Below are 22,168 nucleotides of genomic sequence, written 5' to 3'. Positions count from 1 at the left end.
CTGGTTTTGGGCTGCCAGGGCTAGCCACAGGGCCAGAGGGCAAGGAGCAGGATGGGAGCCATAGCCTCGAGTGAAAACCAGGCGGTAGAGGAAGGCTTTGAGGAGCGACCTGAGCACTTCCCCATGTGGGGAGGGGACGCTGGGGACGACAGGCAGGCGGGAGGCGCCGGCGAGGGGCAGCGCGGCGCTGCTGCAGCACCTCACCCCGCCATGTTGTGCCTGTGCAGACAGGGGTGGCTGGTTCTTGGGATGAGAATCGGGGGTCTGAGGAAAGGGGGCTGCACGGCTGCCCCGGCAGTGGGGCACGCATGGAGAGGACCCCCTGGGGGCGGAAGCAGCCCTGCGGGGCTGGGGCCGACAGCTCCCCGAGGCGCCGGTGTGGGGACGCGATGGGTGACCGGGGGTGCCGGCGCCCTTGCGGGGGTCTGTGGGGCTGCCGGCTCCACGCTCAGCCACCCACCGCAGAGGCGGCTCGGCCATTTCCGTGAGCGCTCGTCACTTTCCGGTCGCCTCGGCCCCGCTCGCATGGGGGCGGGCATGGTGGGGGGAAGGGGGTGAGCGCGCCTTCCCTTCCCACCCACCCACACCCCCCCCCCCCGGGAACCCCACTCGGTGCTTTCCGCGCGGGCTGTCCCGAGCGGAAGCGCCGTTCGCGCCTTCCCGCGGCCGCTCGGCTCTTTCCGCCTCCGCTCCGGGGCGCTTCGTTCGTTTCCGCGGTCGCTCGGCTCTTTCCGCGGGGGCCGGCGGCGCGCTCGGCCGTTCCCGCCGCCTGCTGGGCGCTCGGCGTTTTCCGTGAGCGCTCGGCGTTTTCCGTGCGGGCCGCGGCGCGCTCGGCGCTTGCTCCCTGGCTGGCGCTCCTCAGTCGGCCGCTGCCTGCCTGTCGCCGGGCTGGGAGCGCCTGTGTGTGTGTGAGTGACGCGGCGGAGGTGTAGTTTGACGCGGTGTGTTACGTGGGGGAGAGAATAAAACTGCGGCGAGATCCTAGGCGCGAACGAAAGCAGTGACGGAGCAGCCTGGTAACCGGTAAGAGGAGGAAGGCGCCCAGCAAACAGGGGCGGGGGGGAGGGAAGGAAATGGAGCCCGGCGGGGACCAGGGGAGCCGCCGGGCGGCAGGACGCGGGGGCCCGGCCTTGCACCGCCCGCGGGAGGGGCGCCCGCTTTAAAGATGGAGCCGAGCCCTGCAACATCCCCGCCGCCGCCGCGCCGCGAACAAAGGATAATGGCGGATGGGAGCCGGCCCCGGCGGCGGCCGCCACGGCCGGGCGGCGGCGGCGGCGGCGACTCTGGCGGCAGCCAGCAGCGGCGCTCCCCGCGGCGGGGAAGGGGGATCGCGCCCCCCGGCCCCAGGAGGAGGCGGCGGAGGAGGAAGACGACGAGGGGGGAGCGGCCGCGCACCCACCCGCGCCCCCTCCCCGCGCCGCCCCTCCGTGTGCGCTGCTCCGGCTTGCTTCCCCGCCGCAAACCCCGCGTCCTCCCCCCCGGCGCTGCCCGCTTCGGTCGGCGGCGGCCCCGGGCACGGCCTCCCGGCCGGCGCGGCTACGCCGGGCTCCGGGGACGCGGGGCCGGCCGTGGCGGCGGCCGCGGGCCGGGCAGGCGGGCAGCCCTCCTGCCGGGCCGGCGCCCCGCTCCGCGCCCGGAGAGTTTCACTTCCCTGGTGACCCGAGTGCGCTGTATAAATAAATAAACAAACTCTTGGTGTGATGGAAACGAGGACGTGGGGTGCTCCTAGGCTCGGGAACACGCGCCTGGGCTCTGTAACGAGAAGTTCTTAATAAAATCTGTGCACAGAAGCTCTGGGCCAGCGCTTGGTCTGGTGGTTTGCTTTTATTTGCAGCGTGGGGCACGGCCGTCCGCAGGAGGCTGTGGAAGGGGTAATGGTGCTCGGACACCCAACACCGCGCTCCGCTCCGGGCAGAGATCGGAGGGGAGAGCTTTAAGCCCGATGCGCAGATCACGTAACAGAGATACGGTTCCCTTTTGCTGCGTTATTTCTTCCCTGTTAGTATTTTTAACCCAACGTGAACTTGAGCTTGTTCGTGGCTGGTAAATCTCGGTTTGGGATTTGCTTTTGCCGGTTGCCCACAGACTTTTAGGTGCTGCACAGCGAGCAGGATTTGACCTCTGTCGCTGCCTCAATAGCAAATGTCAACTCGGCTGCCTTTTCCCACCTTACACCAGCCTTACCGTGCTGCTGCTGTGGGGCTTTTTTTCCCGTATGTTGCCTTGTATAGAAGACATTGTTTTGACTTCATTTCTGCTTTCAAAACTCGGATACCTGCATTTTTATGTACAGTAATAAGTAAAAAATGATGCGGCAGTCTTTAAAAACTTCTTTTAACCAAAGATTCTTACACCTCTCAAATGTATACAAGGATAACATTTTTTTTATAGGTCATATGACTTTTCTTCCCAAAAGCATATTGATTTTGTTTTAATTTTTTTTCCCCCTGTTAAATATTGAAATGCCTGCACATAATCTGCTTCTGGAATAACACCTGTCATGATTTTTTCTTTTCCTGGGGTTAGAAACAAGTTTCCTATTCCTTAAACAAGGGACTGGAGACTTATTTAGGAATATTGCATATCTCCATTCAGTTCTCACTGTGACCACCAAACACCGTTTCAGAATACAGGAATTTTGAGACTCTACTTGCTTCCTTTTCCTGTATCAGTATGGGGTTTTCTTACAGTAAAATGTTAATTCACTCAAATAAGTTTTTATTCAAGATGGGTATTTGTGATTCACATGTGTAGATAGGCCTGTCCTTCCATGTGTGTGAATTTCTGTCACTTCCACCACTCCTTTTGAAATGAAGGCCAAAGGGTCTCTACATCACTTCACTCTGAATAATACCAACATGAAAAGAGGGTTTGTAAAGTTGAAATAGTTTAATAGACATCTGAGGGCTTAAGTAAGTAACGTAGCTGTTGGCAGTGATTAAAGAGAATGTAGTCATTGGTGTATTTCATTCATTCTTTGTTTGATGGAATATGCACTTAAAGTTTGACAGTAAATCCTTGCTTGTTTTTTGTAGCTTTAGAAACACAACATTCTATTTTATAATAGGGTGGAAGATTCTCAGATCCATATTTTCTAACATGGATTTCTGCATTTCCTCACCAGCTTTGTATCCTCACAGATTAGAGAGAAAAGGGAACAGAGAGGTGGTTGTGTATTTGCTAAGCATCAATTACAGGTGACCTAAAGTGAAATAATTTGCATGCAGGAAAGAAGAGTGTAATAATTTTTAGTGCTTTAATCTCATTGATAGAACATCAGATGTTTAGATTAGTACTCTCAGCTTTGTGTCTGGATCTGCAGTAAAGGTCTGCATCCATTCTTTACTTTTTTCCTCCCATATTTTTGTGTGTGTATATATATATATATGTTAAAAAGGGTCTCTGCTACCCTGGGTGGGGGAAAAAATAACCAAACCCCAAAGGTCTGAAAAGGGAAAAAGGGGTCTGCTGATACAGAGAATTCATAAACTTCTCATTTAGACTGTCAAGTCATCAATCTGTCTTTCCTGGAAGCCTGCACCAGCGTAGCTATTGCTGGTACTGATGTCAAATATAAAATATTCTGTAGTAGCTGATCTTATTCTGGAAAGTAGGTGTTCTGCTGCAGTAAGAAGCAAACAGCCTCTTGCCTAAGTGCAGCTACAGCTCTGTAGGTACAGATTTTGGTAGCAGATAAGGCCCTGACTAGGAATTTCTGTTGACACCCTTTTGAAACAAATGGGATACTCACACCTCATCTCTATTTTTGGATCTCTAGAAGCAAGTGGGGATCAGTTACTCATGCTGCACTTCTCAAGGCTTTTGTGCAGTGAGAAGGCTGTGCTGGCTGACACTAAAGTTAGTCCTACGGGGCATGACAGCAACCCTCATCTGCAGAGACAACCCTACTGAATCTGGTTTGAGCTCTCTGGTGCTCTGCCTGCATACAGTTGACGTTTCGTGACAAGGCAGTGATCTAACTCTGAATCAAAAATTGTGTTGCTTCATCTGCAATCTGTGCAGTCCTACTTCATAGTGATTATGAAAACCTGAGCAGTCTGCAGTTAATGATCTTCATACATCATCCAGCATGAAAACACTGATACCTGTTTTATTCTGCAAAACTTTTAGATCGCTTGGTTGTACTGCGATTAAAAAGGTTTCATTACTTTTCAGTTTGCCTCTGACACAAGACTACACTAGCTGCTTAAGACAAAGCTGCAGGAAGCCTCATAATGACCTATTTTGAAGCTACCTTCATGCAGGAAACAAAAATGTCTGCCCTTGATGTTCTCACACATTTTGGAGGGGAGAGTTCAAGTGATGTGTAAAAAATCTCTGATCCTCTAAAGTGTTGTTCCAGCTATAGCTTGCTTGGTCAATGAGGTTGTCAACAAAATGTTTTTTCCCTACATTTGGAAGAACTGGGTTGCATTTTCCTCTTTTGGTAGAAACTTTCCTAAACTTAGAAAAGACCGGTTTCTTTTCTGAGCAGACTAGGAAAAAGAAAAAGGTATCTTGAGAAATCCAGGAGTTTTGAGAGTTTATCTACTGCCCGATGGACTGAAACCATAGTTCCACATACAGGTTTTTGACAGAAATACTGGCTGAAGCATCCTCTGTCTGGTGATTTGTTCATGTCTTCTCCATTGCACTGGCACACGTTTGGGTTACTGCATGGCAGAGCTGGCTGGGGAAATGATCTCTCAGGGTGAGGGGTGGGAAGTTGGTTATTTTTCCGCTGGATCATTCCCTCCCTGGTTGCTGCATGGCTGCACATGAGCTGTACCAGCATATGCAGGGGAAGAGTGGGGCTGGAAGGAGCAGGAAGATGAGGGCAGCTCAAACAGCTGCTAAATAAGAAAATGCAACCTACATCAAAAATTTAAGCTATTGCTGTGTTTATAACTCAGCTGGATGGCACAGATCCTGTCGTGGCTCTTCCTGCTGCAGCACTGCATCATTTAGCTAAGCTCAAGTTTTTACATGTGCTAAATATGAGCAAATGAACACGAGCAGCAGCCATTCACAAACTTTAATATCACATGTACATACTGTTTGTTGTGCTGCTTATTTACTTGACTTAAACACCTTTTGTGTGTTTTGGGCGTTTTTTTAACAGCTGTAACATTCACTTCCTCAATACTGTTCTCACATGTTTTGTTCTGACTTTTAAACTCCTGTTTCTGTTCTCTGCAGCTCTTTGCTGCAATCTCTTTAATCATCTCTCCAGCAACCCTGCAACTCCTGTGACATTTTGGCTCCAATATCACATGCATTTTTTCTGATAGATGCTGCCCTAAATCTTCTTTGTTTTCTACTGCTGTTCCAATATCAATTGGTTTTTGCTTTCCCTTGCACCTTTCCTAGGCTTGAATGTAAAATCTTCTCTCATCTAGCTTAATATTTTATACCCCATGGAGTAATGGATGGGAAGCATTATTTTCTTGCCTTTTTCTGATGACTGTTCTTCTGGCTCTGTGTAGCTGGCCCAGACTCAAACTCCGTTGGTGCCTGTCCATTCCTCCAAGTGACATGCAGTGTGAGCAGGGTTTGTAAATTTACGTCTTTGTAGGTTGTAGAGTGCTTTCTCTTGAATAAAAGCCTAGGGCATTACTACAGAAGTAGGACCCCTGTCCCTCTTTGTGAAACTCATCCAAATTTTCTCCTTTGTGTTGATAGGAAAGTTCTGGGACATACCAAGATGTGAAAAAGGGCACTGTGTAGTAGTGCCACAGTATAATACCAGCAGAAGTCTTTTACTGTGGTTTCATCTGAGCTAATAAAACTGCGTGTGGCTCTCCAGAGACAGACATCTTGTCTCCTGCTCCTGGTTGTGTGGTGTTCAGCTACCCCTTACACTAGATGTAGTTTTGATTGTATGTAAAATCTAATGAGCCAGTTCAAATCACTAACCCAGGAGAAAACCGTGCTTTTTTTGTTAAGTTAGTTTCTTCTGTGTGAGTGAGCTGAATCAGTTGGTGATTGAGATGTTGTTAGCACCAACACTGGTGCACATTCACAAGGTGATGCAGGGAAAGGAAAGGGGGGCACAACTTTATCCCTTCAGCAGCAGAGAGCTGGGTCAGCAGACCCGTCTTGGGGAACTGCAGCACACCCATGATTCATAGTGAAAGAAGGAAGAGTCGGGCTCTGTCCATGGTGATCAGAGCAGCATCAGTTTGTCTTTGCTGCTAGGAAAGCTGGGACACAGTAAGGGCCTCAGTTGAAGGAAAAAAAAAACCAAAAAATGAGAGTTTCCCTCTTTTGAAAGCCTGCTGACACCTGTGTGATTGAACTGGCTACTCCTTATCAGAGGCAGGTTTCAGTCTTCTAAAGAGATTGGATCACTGTAACTCTTTGGTCCCAGTCAGATAGGGAGAATTACATATAACATGTCTTTAACCAAGCCCAAGTTGAAAGATGAAGTTCCAGAAGGGATCGAGGTCCAACACATTGGGGTAGATCCTGCCAATTGGCCCAAGGCACCTGGGCAGTGAGCTCGCTTTAGTTTCACTGTTACTACTAAACTGATAGATGCCTTCCTGATTTTAAGATAATAATTGTGGCTGAAACTGATAGCATGAAAGTTGTAGTTTAAGGTTAATGTGGTGTGTATAATCAGTGCACGTTATCCTGGGCTGGGTAGAGGAAGAAGTACGTTACCTGCTGCAAACAACTGCTTTGTCAGGATGTGCCCGTTTGAAAAATGAGTGTCTCTGCCCAATCCTCAGTAAGCTAATGTTGACTATATAAAAAATAATCATCCTGTTTCCAGCCTCCCACTCTTAAGCAGAATCATCAGTAAAACAATAATATCAAATTACAGAATATAGTTGTTTTCTTCTCTTCAGCATCTTTGTTGACTTCCTGCAGTCTTGTGACACTTACACCCGTGATTTTATCTACTTTGCTTTCATTGGCAGGCCTGGTGGCAGCAGGGTAGGCTCTGCTCCACCTTCCCTGTTCCTGCTCCTGTGCCAGTAGTACTGATACAGCTGCCTCTGAGGCAGTGATGTGAACTGGATTGGAGAACTGGTCTGGGATAAAAATCTGGTCTATCTATAGTGCAAATTGGTTGCCTAGTCCCATTTACTGCACAGCCTCACTGACAGCTCTAAAGGTGTAAATAAGAATGAATCTGGAGGAAAGCAGAGCCTGAGCTGGCAATGTTGCCAACAGAAATCCTTGTCAGACTGTAGTTGCAGAAAGCAAAACGGAGATCTTCTTTTGTGTGCAACACACTGATGCAAAACACAGGTTCTGTTTCTTTCTCTGGCCCTTTCTGGTTCATCAAGGGCTCCTATTGCTTAGTCAGGGTCAGTTCTGACCTTCACCATTGCTGGCAAAATACGTTTCTGTTCAATGGAGATAGCTGTGTTGCCCACAGGTAATGCAGGTCTTAAAACTCCAGTTAAGTATTTGAGAGCCAAGATAAATTATTCTCTGTTCTGGAGGTGATACTTTTGCATAGTAGATCTGCCAGGCAGGCATATGAGAGATCTTTCTCATTTGAGAAGCTCTCCACATCATCCAGGCAAATACAAAGATACATTAAAAATAAACCGGAATCCACTCAGTTGATAACATTAGTCTAAATAATTTTACTGCAGAATTTGGTCACTGTTTAATTTCAGTTGATTTTTAGGGAGAGAGTGGGTCATAGATGTAATTTTGGTGCATTAAACAAGATAATGTACCTGCTACTGCTTCAAGACTAATGCTAATTGACCAGCCAAAGATGATTTCTATATATCTAGTAAAGCCAGAGCAATTTTAGGATTTAAAATATTTCCATGTCTGGCTTGTGGTTTAAGCCCCAAATCTTTCAGTTTTAATGTTGCAATAAATTTTGTGAATAGGGTGCATTCAGAAGGCAAGGTTTGTAAGGAAGTGCTGTTTTTCTTGTGCATACCTGGGCATACTCTACCGTAGCATGCCAGCTGCAGAAATAATTCAAAGGTTTTCTCTGACTTGAGAGAGGATTGAAGGAAAAAATAGTCTATACTGCCTGTTAAGAAAGAAACAAAGCTATTAAATCATAACAAAAAGTATTTTGCTGATACAGGTACAGGTTATTTTGCATTTGTTTCAGACATTTGACTTTATATCTGGTAATTGTCCGCTTTGTATAAATAATTCTTTTAGATGACCATTTCTAAAGATGATCTGTTAATAAAACAGTGAAGGCATTGGCCTGAAACATCCATTTTGTTGTGTTTTCTTTCTGAACTCAATAGAAGTGTTGTGGATTTTTTTAAACAGGACTTTCCAATATTTACCGTGTTATATAACTTCATGCTCCTACACTATGGGTTGAACTCCAGAAATACCATGAACGTTCCAAGCATCAAACCGAATGAGCAGTGTTTGTTTTAGTAGTTTATGCCTGTAGAGCTTGCAGTGTAAATATATGAAGTGGCATTTTTTATACATTAATCCTTTAGCTACTGACATTCAGAAGTGGGTTAGAAACATTAGCAATGGAGCTGTCCCTTCTCGCCAACAGACAAAATCTGTTCTGGAATGCTACCTAAAATTCTGTTGTCAAGTTTAACCCTGGTGCTGATAATACCTAAAACTCCATTCTTGCCATGAATTTCTTAACTGATTTGATAGTTCTATGAAATAGAAAAATGATGAGAAAACGAGTGTGATCAGGATCACATTGGGATTCCGACATCTGACCCTTTTCAGTCTGCAGTATTTTACTGAGGTGTATTGCTGAGTATTTAAACCTCAGGCTTTTTTAATTTTTACATGAACAAAACAATGGATGTCGAAATTCAAATACATAATTTAATGTTTTAGACCAAATGGAAGAACTTAAAATACTCACAGTTGCTTTCCCTCGTTATAGGATGGGAAAGAAAACATTTAGTTTATTAATGGGAAAGTCCCCTGAATTCTGGGTCTTTCCAGAAGATTAAGTTTCAGAATATAAATTTACATTCATATTACATCAGAATGTCGTCTTTAATCAGAATCAGAACCTTCAGTCCAGTCTTACAGTACACTCTTCCAATAAATGTGATGTGTCTGTCAATATTTTCACATTGTAAAATTACCAGAGACTCTGGAAACAAATTACTTTGGAATAGAAAGATTTCAGGTAATAATAAGCATGCTTATATGGTTATTTGTCTTTATCACATTCCTGCATATGCTTCCATTAAATCATACCTGGTATGTAATTTAAATTACTACAATTAAAGAAACGCCTGTATGGAGGTGATTCTCTGTGACAGGTGTGAGATTACTATATGTTGTGTTCTTGGCCCTTGGGCTTGGAGCACTCACATTAACCAGACTGATGTGAGTCTGTGTAACGCTCAGGGTTTTATTTTTATTATTTAATAAGTTGTTCCTCATCTCCTCTGAGCACCAGAAGAGAGCTGGGTGTTCTGTGGGATTTCAAAGTAGCTTGAGCTTTGTTCACTTGAGCATTTGTCATGGACACAGTGATCAAGACTATGTGAATCTCTACCACATATATATAGAACAAAGCCTGTGCAGGAAGCACAGTTAGGAAATACCCTTGTCTTAATAACATCATAGTCCTGCTTCACTCTCTCTGGGAGAGTAGCTCTATTGAGCAGTCAGTCTTTGCTCCTGTAGTTGCTTACTGAGAACAAGTTTTAGTAGTTTCCCTGTCTCAGAGATAACTGTTTATTTCATACAAATGTGTATAGCGCCTCTCCCTGCAGAGCTGCATGCTGTCACAGGTTTGGGATTGCAGCAGTTCCTCCCGCTGATGCCTCTGACCTGAGGTGTTTAAAGGCTGCTTGGCACATGGACAGAGATCCTTACAACATGTCAGAAAGTATTTCATGCAGCATTTAGGTCGTTCTTACTCTGCCAGAATGAATGATGGGGCCGTAAAAGGCCATAAGATACAGAAATGTATATGGAGGAGAACAAATATGGTCCATCTGAATGATTCTGGCAGGTCAAGTGGAAATCTCAAGTCCTGATGGGTCTACCCAGTGGAAAAAAGGAACACATCCACCTTAGGTGGATCTTAACCTTGCTAACTTGGCATCATTTTCTGCTCTGAATACTCCTTTCATCGTTGGGAGGGATGCAGTCCTCTTCTTACATCATCTCCCATTTTCTCCCTGTCACTGGAGAAGAAGGCCTCTGTCCACCTGCAGAATTAACTCTCCTTTCCCTCACTCTGACTGCCTTACCTCTTCTACTGGAACACCTTCACATGCCAGTGTTTGCTATGGAAGGAGGTGGCCCAGAATGTTCTGCTTGTTGACCAGCACAACCTGATAAATTGTTTATTTGGCATATCTCGATAGCTGGGTGGTACCAGAGCACTGTTTCTGAATTGCTCATTGTGCCAGCCAGGTACAACCTAGCTCTTTACTCAGAGGTCATGTAGCTGGTTTCATGTGGCGCGGAGCCCAAGCTAACAACCTGTACGAAGAGGTAGGGTGTACCAGCTTGATCACAGGGCCTCGTTAGCAGAACAGAGATGTTAGTTTATTGTACCCATTGCTTGGATTCAGGCTGCATTAATACACCCTGTGGCTTTTAGATGGGTGCTGGTTCACGTCCAGCAAGTCTTCACCATTGGCTGAGCAGGTGCCATCCCCACCTCACCGTGTGAGGTACCTGCTGTTGGCAGAAGCAAGCACTGTTGGTGAACTGCAGTATCTGGTAGCATCACAGGGGCTCCCTTCTGTAGACACACACACACACAAAGATAACCTCACTACTCACAGAGTGGGTGTAATAATATCTTCCTTTTTCTATTAAAAATTGCCGTAAGACTAGTGTGTGGTCACAGTTCAGCACCAAAGTTAGAAGTGCAAATACAGGACGTGGCTGGCTTCGTGTCACTGTAATCAGTTGTACTGAGAGGTCAGCTTCAGATATCATGGAGTCATTTATTCTTCAGTTCTCTACCCACTGCTGCTTCAGTCAAAGGTAGATGAGAATTTGACTAGGGACAGAAATTAAACCTCGTCATGAGGAGCTATGCTGATTATTAATTTGCTGTACCAATTGCAAAGAGATTGTTCCCGGAGTTCAGGATGTATTCAGTTGGAGCATTAGCTACCAGATGCTGTCATAAAAAAATCATTTGATGCCCTCATTTTATGTTGTGCTAAAGATGTCTGGGTATAAAATGATACTGCTAGGATAATTTTTATTAAGTAACCAGCAGCTACACATTGCAGAGTGAGCCACAGTACTTCCAGCAGACACATGGGGAAAAGAGGCGTGTATTTTGACAATTTCACATGGTTTTCTTTTTGAGAAAGGAAAGCTACTTTCTACACTTAGTAGGAATTGCAAGAAATCAGCATAAGTTGAAAATTAGGTGCTTTTTATGTTCTAAAAATAATGTCAGAGAACAGATGGCAAGCTGTAGTAAAGTGTGGTCAGTTTATATGTAAATGCACCTCATAAATATGACACTGGCAACAAATGTGTAAGAACTATAAAATGTGCTGAATTCTTAGAAACAAGCAAGTTCTTATGAGGTCTCTGAGAACAGATTGTATATACTGCTCAGGACATCCTTAAAAATCTCCATTTTCTCTAAAATTCAGTCTGCAGACATCTTTCAGGGGTGTTTTTTGTTTAGCTTTTTTTTTACTATACATACTAAAGGTATTTATAAGTGGTTATGACAATTCTTTCACAAGTTAAGGATCACAGACATAAAGCATATGAATTAGTCTGTTAATACCCTAAGTGCATTATGAGGGCAGAGCATTTATAAATAGAACATATTTATGGATTATGTTTTCAATAATAATAGTTACCCAATGACTTTATAACCCTTCTGAGATTTATTTTGACATTTTGATTTGTGTAAGTGAAGTCTGACAGTATTTTAGGGGAATTTATAAATGCAAAGGGGATAAGACAGTGGAGAGGCATTTGTTTGCCTTTCACTGTTAATGCCTTAGGAAATGCTTGCTCTGTCCCCTGCCCTCAGGCTCTTCTACCAGCTCTTTGCAGAACTGGTATATTCACATATGAACTATCCCAGCTATTAGATAAGATTAGGAAAAAGGTTTTGGTTTGTGTGTTGTTTTGTTGGTGGTGGTTATTGTTCATTCGTTTGGCTGGTGGTTTTTCTTAATACATATATTATCAGTAGAATTAAAATATGTAGGGTTTTTTATTTTTAAGCTTTGTAGGAAGGTTCACCCTTACTTCTAGTGCCCAGTTCCCAGTCTTGAAGGGAAAGGTTGTAACTCGGTTAGGTCCCCTGATTCTCTATTGAGCTAGAAAAGGCAGTATAGATTAAACTTGAGTTAAATTTCACGCAGGTACCAAGTGCTCGCTGGATTCTCTTGTATTTGTTCATAGAATCTGTGATATAAAAAATAAAAAGCAGTTAGTTGCTGTCAGAGTATTTTTTACTTTTACAAAGCTTGAAGACAGAAACACTAGATACCTGGTACAGTGCCAAGAGCGTGGAGTCAAATCAAGAAAACCCAGCAGTGAAGAGTGTTTAAGCAACTTTCACTGAGACACCTTACCTGTGCATACTGATTCCCCATCTGCCTGCTAAATGTCAGCTTTCATGTGTTATGCTAACAGAAAACATTACATGATCGCTGATTTGGGTGCTGGCAGCTGTAGTTGTGATTTTTGGTCTTCTGACCTTGTTTTAAAATCTGCCACTGCTTTTTCTTCAGTGAAAAGGAGATTGAGTTTGCAATGCCCGTAATTTGTTCCAATACTGTCATCATTTACATATCTAAAGCAGTGAAATGTAAGAAATTTTCACCAACTTTAGAAGCGTAGCTACAGCTGCACTAGATGTTTTGCTGGAAAAGTCATGAGCCAGAAAAGTTTGTTACACATAATCAAGGCTCCTGGTTGCATTCCTTCTGTAATCTGTATGAAGATAGTACGTTGTTCACCTGTCTTGCATTGGCTGATACAGCATGTATTCAGCCAGCAGAAAGTTTTCAGACACTTCTCTGAATGTAATACTGATGGAGACACAAGCAGGACAACACGTATTACGTTCAGCTGATGGTCTGATTCTGCTTTGTGCAAGATCTCATTACAGTGAGATTAAATTTTGCATGTAAGTTCAAGACCAAATATTTTAACTTCAGTGACAAGAGGAATTTTACCAGCTTTCTGTTCTTCAGTTTGCCTAGCAGATTGCTGAGTGTGAATGCAAGTCATCTGAATGAAGACATTTTTGGCATTTTTAGTGGAGTCGGTTCTTGAGGCCATTCTTTTGCTTCCAGTTCTACCTGGTTTGCCTGGCCCTTGCACTGTCTTCACCCACAAGCTGTCCTGGTCATCGAGCGGCTATGTGGTGATTAGAGAAGTAGGCAAAAGTGGGTTTAAGATAAAGCAACAGACATAGGTTGTGTTCACAGTATTGTTCACAGTCCTGTTACCCCGAGGAGAGGGCAGGAGGAGCACATACCCGGGGGGCAGTGGCAGGGGCAGTGCCAGCTTGTGATGACAGAGAAGCTCTGGTGTAAATTGCTATCCCTGTGTCAACCCACTGTCATTAGTGACAGAGGGAGATAATTATGGGCCTGTCCTGTTGAACATTTATTACTGGTTATTTGGAGTCCCATGTGGTAGCTGTAAATAAAATTATTTTTCTCTGAATGTTTTCAGTCTGGCAGCCACTGAATGGAATCCATAAAGCGGCTGTTGAGGCCTAGCTGAAAGGGCTGCTGCACTGCAAGGTAACCGTGGAAGTGTTTACAGAGTTCATGCGAATGTGCTTAATACTTACACTGGAAAGATGAAAACAAATAATACCGTAACAGCGGTGTTTGATGACCTCTTCAGTGCTTTCATGATGGATCGTGGCTTTACAAAGCCACATATAGTAAATATGGAGTGAGTTCCTGGAACTTTGGGCAGTGGAGGGGTATTTACTTCCTGAACAATCGTACTGGCACTCCTGCTGTGAATAAATCTGAATACAGGGCTTGAGAAACAGGCATTGCCTGAATTTCCCTTTCCTCAGGCCTCTCGCTGCCCTGGTCCTTTGCTGCCTTGCTGGGTGGCTGGGTATTGAACTGGATCACGAGCCTAGTGTGGCAATAGAGGTGGCCTCTGCAGGTGATGACTGGGTGAATGTCTGGTGGATGGCTCAAAATGGGCATAGGTTTGTTGGATCTCTGCTCTGCACTGTTTTTGGAGGCTGTCATGTTGTCCTTCAAAATCTGGGTGTGTAATGAAACAAAAGCAGAAGTCATCATCTAGCTGCATAGGAGAAGGAAACTTTAAAGTATGTCAGTTGGTAAAGCTGTGCTTGCTTCTGAGTGAGCTGTGACAGTATATCTGAGGTGTAAAGCAAACCATGTAGCCTCAAGGTGTACTTACATTTATTGTATGGCCAATAACTGTCAGCATAAGCATTAACTGGTAACAGTGAATTGTCACCACGATGTTACTAAAGACAGGAAGAAAGGCTTTCAGGGAGAAGTAAAATGTTTTACTGTGCCAACTGTACAACTGAAAAGCATAGAAAGCTTTGGGGCATTCCGGACCTTCAAGTATGAAAGCGGATGGAAAGTTTTATCTGCTGTAACAGTCACAGTGAGGTATCTTGGCTCTTGGATTTAGTGGTGTTTGGGGAAGGACCTCCACCTTTTTTCTCCAGTCCATCCTGGGAGACAAAAAGCAGCTTTGTTTGCAAAGCAGGAAACCTAAGGCTTCTGTGAGCAAGCAGAAACCAAGGAGCAGAGCCTAACATTCAGGAGAGATGCTGGAGTTCACAGGGATATTTGGGATAGGAAAATGAAGAAGTAAGAAAGCAGGAAATAGCAGGGAGACTGCAGATATATCAATGGGTGGATACTGAAGAGTGAAGAAGATATGAAAGCTGTGGGAAGACTGAGTGATATCTTGAATCTGTGAGCAGGTGAGAGGGGAGGTAATGCTCATGGTCCAAATACACAGCGTTGATGCTCAACAAACAGACATTACAGGAGTTACCACTGTCCAGAGTGCACCTAGTTCAGCAATCGTGTCTTTACAGTACTGCAGATCAGTAGGTACCTCAAAAGAGTATTGGAGCCAGCAAGAATTACATGTGACATAACGTTCCCCTGTCATTAAAATCTTTATTGGATTTTTTAATAATTCGAGATTGATTTAAATCCTGACTCATGATCTTCCTCTCAGTTCTGAACTTTTTTGGTGTGAAATAACCATATTAATTCTGGATATTCTTGGATATTCTTGTTATCCATGTGCATGTCTAATCCCTGTTTGAATTCTGATAAATTGCCTAGCAGCAGCAGTGCTTTATTTGTGCCATACATAAAGTATCAATTTTCATAATTTTTTCTCTCATATATTTTTAAATTTTAATTTTTATACTTCTAAATTTTTCACCTTTCAGCTTCGCTGTTCTTACAATCAGGCAGTGAATATTTCTAGTTTACTTACTCTGTTACTAATTTAAATACAGTTTTTAGTGTTTGAAGCATTTCTCTCCTTTCTGGGGTGAATAACACAATTCTGTCCAGTCTCTTCATACAACAGGTTTTCTTTGTCCCAAATGCTTGCTTTCTCTAAACACCCAAATTCCACAGAACCCATTTTTAAGATGGGCTCCCAACCTCTGTGCTGTAGTCCGGCTGATGTATAGGGCCCATCTATACAAATATAATTTTTAAAGATCAACCTGTCTCCTATTACTGTTGCCATCTACCACTTTAGCTTTCCTTGTCATAGATGTTGTCCGCATGTTAAGCAGAAATCCAAAGTGAACTATGTGCAGTAGTGCCCAGGCCTCTGTTCCATGTTTTTGCAATTAACAAAACAGGTTTATTTGGATTTTTCTACAATGTCTGTAGTTCTGTTTCCCTGCACTCTGCAACTGTTTGTGTTTAATAGCATCCGTCTTCTGCTATACTGTCATGGTGTAAACTCAGTTAATACATTTAGTTATTTTCTCCTGAACTTCTTTCTCCCAGTCCTGATTTGGCTAAAATAAATTACTGGGTGTCAGCTGAATGTTTCGCTCTTTGGCTCTTCACCTCTGGAATTTCAGATCATTAGTAAGTATGTTATTAAGAAAGCATTAGTAAGTATAATACTAGCTCTTTTGCTCTAATAAAATTGTGTATTACATAAAAGCAAGAGTTAAACCTTCTCAAACCAGGTAATCTCATCAGCTTTCTTAAGCTGTGTTCAGAGTTCATAGCTGGGGTGTTCTAGGCAAGCAGACTCTGGTTTTCCAGCTCTGGTTGTTAATAGCTAACTGTTTTTTCAGTTATTTTCATTTGGAACACTTGGTTCAAGAAGAACTACAGCAATTACTAACTTTTTCTCGAAGTGGGGGGGTGAGTCCTCTCCTGACAAGATGGAAAGTAGTCTGGAAGCAGAGAGGAATGAGAAGCTGTCCTCCCTCTGCTCCCATTTGCCTACCCTGACCCGGACAGTTGCTCACCACCAGGACACTTTCAGACCCCCACCTGCAGTAGAGAAGTCCTGGTGTGCTGGCTGCCAGCGAAATCAGTGCCCGGGAGCAGGGTGAGCCACTGCAAATGGGGCAGGAGGACTAAAAGGGTAGGCTGGGCCTGAGCATCCGTCCACCCACAGGAGCAGAAAGGCACTGGGGTACTGGTCAGTAAAGCTTGTCTAGACGAGGGGTGTATGAGAGCTTAGAAAGGAGGTGTAAAGATTGGTGTTCATTTGTATGTGTGGGCAGGTTAAGGTTTCAAACCAAACATAATTTCATCTGTTACACTGTAAATTGCAAGAACTAATAGGAATTGACTACCTTAATTTCAGCCAGCATGGTCTTCTCTGTACATACAACTTAATAAGTATTTCTGTTCTAGATGCCTGGTCTTTTATATCTTTGTAATCTTAATCATACCGTACTGTTAAAGCAAACATCAGGCAATGTAGTAATCAGCGAATGTGGGATATGAATTTGTGATGCTCAAAAATACGATTCCTTTTTCTCACAGATTACTGTAAAAGGTAATAATGAAGATGTTCAAGTACAAATACTTAATGCATAAGTGCAAGGTAAATTGAACCAAATTCAAAAGTACTTAGAACCTGAAAATAACACAAGACTAAGAGCTTGTCCAGAAACCACAAGTCATGTGGGAAACTCGCTTAAACAGCATGCGTCAAAATGTAACTCTTGCAGGCAGCTGCCTGCATTGCTTGGTGCTTACTGTACGTTGTGAGGAGGTTCCTTTCAGGTGCTTGCAAGTCACAGTCAGAATTTGATTTCTGAAATGGTGGTGGTGTAGAGGAGGGAGCATCTCGAATAGTTAATGCTTTTGCTGATTACATATGCAAAAGATGATGCAAGTGTGGAAACTAAGCTTGTAAAACCAGAGGTCCTTTGCTGAATAGTGTGTAAGAGGACTGGAAATTCTTCCTAGGAAAACACTGCATTTATCAGCAGGAATTTGGCAACATCTACCTTTGTGCACATTGCTAAATACCTGAATCAAGAGACTCCTCTCTTGCACATTTCATCTGTTTCTAATCCATTTGTATAGAAATTGACTCCATAATGGAGTTAGGATTTCTATCAGCAAGCAAAAGCATTACTAGTTTTGCAAGACACTTTTTCTTGCAGGGAAATTCCTTTTTTAAAAGTTATTTTCAGATCCTTGGCTGGGAGATGTTGCTCATGCAACAGATCTGCTCCTGAAATGGTTCCGATGAGGTAGTCTTTTGGCTGGAGTCACCATGATACATGCATAGGAATTGGGAAAAAGTTGTTGGTTTGCTTACATTGGGCAAATGGGCTGATACTCACAAAAAAGGGATAAAACTAGATACCTCCTTTAAAGTGATAATAATCAAAAGCTACAGTACTCTAGTTTGTAGTTCACACTTCTGAAAATGCAGAATACTAAAAAAAATTGGGCATGTAACATGGAGGACTAAGACTTAAATATAACTCGTGTGTTGAAGTTGGGGTAGAAAACCACATTAATGAAGCCTTTCAGAACTGTTTGGTAACATACTAGAAATAGTAATAGTGCATGGGTTTTCTTTTGTGCTTTCTGGAAGATGAAATGCAACACGGAGAAGACTTGGTACTGTAGGGAAGAATGGGGTTATTATATTTGCATGGACACAGGCTATTCCTGCAATAAAAATTGTAATGTCTAGGCTACTTAAAATGTGATGAATTTACAGTTAATTTATTTCATGGCCAGTTGTCAAGTATGTACATATAGATAGAGTATTGTTCGTGTGTGAACATTTGTCAGGCTAATACCAGGTTTATGTGGGACAAAAATTATGGCAACAGGGAGAGGCATAGCAAAATTCCAGATGCTTAGAAGAATTTAATCTGTTCGTTTCCAAAAATTTGTATGTTTTCTTTCATTGTTTGTTTTTAAGGAAGATCAGGTTTAATTCTTTTCCTTCTTTTCATTTCCTAAGAGCTTCTAAACTGATGATGTGACTAAATATTCAGTAGTTAAACATTCCCATGTTCTGACACACACAAGCATATTTACACTCACTTTCAATACCGAAAATACAGATTTTGATTTACATACATTGACTTGCTTTCTTTTGATGCAAGATAAAACTACTGCTATATGAAATGCTGTTTTATCATTATTGAAAGCAGTCATTTACTCTAAGACAGAGTATTCATTCATATTATGCTCAGGGTTGAAGTGCGACTCTACTGCTTTGGGAAGCTCATCTCCAAAAAGTATTCTTTCCCATAATACTGAAGTATAGTTTGTGTTGAAATGGAAGTTTCCCTGGCTTTGTGTTTAAAATCAAATGTTTTGAATGTGGTCATGGTGCCACCGCCTGTATTGACACTTCTAAGTCTTTTCCACGGAGGGCCAGTAGAGTAAGGAGAGGGACATTTCTCCTTCTTTCCACCTTTCTGATCTGAGCATCCTCTGCCTCCAGGCCCTTTCCCAAGCAGAAATGCTCTACTCTGTGGTTTTGCTCCAGCTCTGAAGAGAGGGGTGCTGCTTTAGGGTAACCAGAGGCCTCAGTAGATTGGGCAGCACAGGATGGTACACAGAATCAGTATTACGGCTGTGGAGGTAATATCCATGCTTAATACTTGGTATTTGGAGTTCTGTATAATACAGTGCTATTGCTGTATCACCCTGGGGAGCATTTCCTTGTATTTTGAAGTTCGTCTTGGTATATTAAATATTTTCATAATCAGTATTTAAAGAAGAACTGAAAAGTAATTTTCACAGATCAGTGCAGAATTTAACATTCATTGCACTCTGCCTACATGCATGGTTTTGGAAGTTATGCAACCTCTTTTTATAGAGTTGCGTGTTATGGTGATCTAGGCTTGCTCAGTTATTGCTTAGAAATATAAGTGTGTTAGGAGCTATATATTATACAATACTTAGGTCATGACAAACTACTATGTACCTTTAAATGTAAAAATACTTATTTGCAGTAAGGTTAAGTAAAAATGTCTTCCATCATTACATCTACTGACTTTCAAACTACGGAGTAGAGAAGACTTAAGTTGCCATGACTCAGGGCCGGATGGTCTGGTTGTGGAAAGAATTTGGATGGAGATGTTGCATATTTAGTTCACACAGAAGGCGGCTGAAAACTAAGTACCCAACACAGAAGCAATTGCTAATGGTTGTCTGCAAACTGCAGTTGTGGGGGAGAAGGGGAGCTGTGGCAGGGCATATTGTCCCCTTGGCACCAAGGGAGTGCCCTTCCTGTTAGTGCTGGTCATTATCCCAAATTGTGGAGGTGCTAGGTCATCGTGGTGCATTTGCTCAGGCAATTTTTCAAGATGAGCTAACCACATTTTTTCTCATCTCATCACTGGAGGAGGCTGGACCTGTTTTTCAGAAACATGACACACAGAAAAACCAACCTGAGGCACACACCTGGCTTGAAAATATTTCGCCTGAATGCTGATAGTTTGGCAACATTTTAATAAGCAAATGAAAACAGTATGTAGTAATGGGAATTCAGCTGTAGTGATTGCTGCCAGATCCACCAAGAACAATGGACTTGCATACCAACCCAGACTTACAACCAATATTGTGATTGTAGGTAACTAAATGACCATGGAATCTGGAGCAGAGAACCAGCAGAGTGGAGATGCAGCCGTTACAGAGGCAGAAACCCAACAGATGACAGTACAGGCACAACCACAGATTGCAACGTTAGCCCAGGTATAAAATCATATGGTGTAATAGTTTAACCTATTGGATATTTTTTTTAAGAGGGATAATGTCTGCTTATGGGCCTGAGAAAAGGTTCCATTGATGAGATTCTGAAGGACGTGCAATGTATAGTTTTATTTATTATTTGTCTTCACATTTCTAAAGCAGTAAAGATTTTTATCTTCCCATCACACTAGGCTGTGTTAGCTCTGAAGAACTGTGTGTGTGTAAACTGAGTAATGTTAACGGAATGATGAATATTTCTAGCATTCTTTGCCATACCACTGAAAGGTATTTTTTTCAAAACATGTAATTTAGTATCTTTTTTATATTGACTGGATTGTTTTGCTGTTACGTTTTCTTTTTAGAAACTTGTCTGTAGCAATCAGCTTAATTCTGAGGTAAAAACCTGAAAATACAGATAAATAATGCAGCAAATACAGCATCTTATCAGATGGGATTAATATTATAAGCATTATAATCAAATGGAACAATGCAACAGCTTGTGTTATCCTGTTGCCTCCAGAATTTCACAGAATTGCTGGCTGTTGAGAGAGACAGCAGTAGATCATTTATTATCCCCAAATTATTTCAGAGAGACAAGAAATGTGAACCTATCTACATCTCTAATTTTGGAACCTGGTTTCATTCTTGGATACATTGATGGTTGGCAGAAGCAACTCCATTGTGTAAATGAGTACAGAATCTGTTCAGCTCTCTTCTGTAACCATTTAATTTTAAAACTATTTGCAGTCTGCAAAGAGCAAACAGGTTTTTTAAATCTCAGAGTTTGAGGAACTGAGTGTCTTCTAAGTGGCACAGGTGTTAAATCACATATTTTATAAATTATTAATGTCTTTTTAAAGTCATTACACCTTTTGGTAAGCCAGAGCTAGTACCCTTCCATTCAAGTGATAGTATAGGGTTTGGAGCTGTTAAAATGCAGAGGGTGATTTTGTTGTGTGAAGCTGTAGTGTGAATTTACAGGCCACCAGCTGCCCTGCACCAGCTTGCCTCTTTGGGCAGTTTTCTCACTGTCTAACTTAGGCACAGGATGTAGGTGGTGTGAATAACACTTCAGTGTGAACTGAGTGGAAGTAGTTGATTTCTCTTGCAAAACCAGTAAACTGCTTCTCACTTGGTATGCATTACGATTTAGTCCAGAAAAGCAAGAATGCTTTAAATTCATGTGCTAACACACTGACCTCCAGGTACCTGAACTTGCAACTATGTAGTGGGTTGAATGCATTTCACTCAGGCAGAATTACCCCAGTACTTGAATGATATTTTTTTCCAAGTAAGGAAAAGCTGTACAGCTATGGTTAAAATCTGTATGAATCACAAATATGTTATATTTTTCCTTATTTCCTCTGTTGTCATCCACTGTATTATTTGCACCTTAGCTTTTCCCCAAGCTTTATTTTTCTTCTGGAGGTGATATAACAGTCTAAACGTGATTCCTTGTCTTGTTCACATCAATGTTACATTATTATGGTATTTTTAACATCATCAGAGGCTTAGGCAAATCTAACTAACTATGTCAATTTAATTCTTTCATTATCTCTTGTAAGGTCACCCCTCTTGTAAGCTTAGTTTAATTGCTGTGTTTTTAGTAAGTTCAGGGTAGTTTTCAGAGTCAAAAGGAAACTTGTTCCAGTTCCACAAGGTATGAGTCAGAGACATCTGCGGAAGTTACACTCTGCTGTTGGCTTAATCCAGTCACAGAGTGGCCTCCAGTTGATCAGCTTTGCCGTCATTGCCAAGGACTGTTTAGTCAGACGTGCACTATTAAAAAAGGTTGCTTGGTAAAGCAATATAATTTGCTAGGGGAAAGTGTTCTCATGTTAGTCTCAGCCCCGGTTTCTCTCAGATGGGAGTTAAGTGCCACCATGTAATGCTGCGCCTGTTTTCCTGAAAAAGGAAGGTAGAAGCAAACGCAAGTTTATGGATTAGGGAGAGAGACAGCTGTGGAGGAGAGAGGTCTACATGTCATTCCCTTTAATTTTGTTGTTAAGCAAGATTTCCTTGTAGGTGGTGGATGTTTA

The 22,168-nt window shown here is 42.8% G+C and overlaps 1 protein-coding gene across 2 annotated transcripts in view; it reads left to right on the top strand.

Moving 5' to 3' along the window:
- Positions 1 to 578: 578 nt before the first annotated feature.
- Positions 579 to 22,168, top strand: part of CREB1 (cAMP responsive element binding protein 1) — a 37,976-nt gene continuing 16,386 nt past the window's right edge. The window contains exons 1-2 of one of the 2 annotated variants that reach the window (XM_030489005.2): positions 579 to 1,023; positions 20,011 to 20,132. In XM_030489005.2, coding sequence (XP_030344865.1) covers positions 20,019 to 20,132 — 114 coding nt within the window. In that variant the 5' untranslated portion in view covers positions 579 to 1,023; positions 20,011 to 20,018. The remainder of the gene's footprint in view (positions 1,024 to 20,010; positions 20,133 to 22,168) is intronic. The other variant, XM_032919980.1, reaches the window with a different exon arrangement.

This window comes from Strigops habroptila, chromosome 5, assembly GCF_004027225.2.
Source record: "Strigops habroptila isolate Jane chromosome 5, bStrHab1.2.pri, whole genome shotgun sequence".
Taxonomy (NCBI): Eukaryota; Metazoa; Chordata; class Aves; order Psittaciformes; family Psittacidae; genus Strigops; species Strigops habroptila.
Note: the sequence above shows the minus strand (reverse complement) of the source record. Positions and strands in the feature narration are given on the sequence as shown.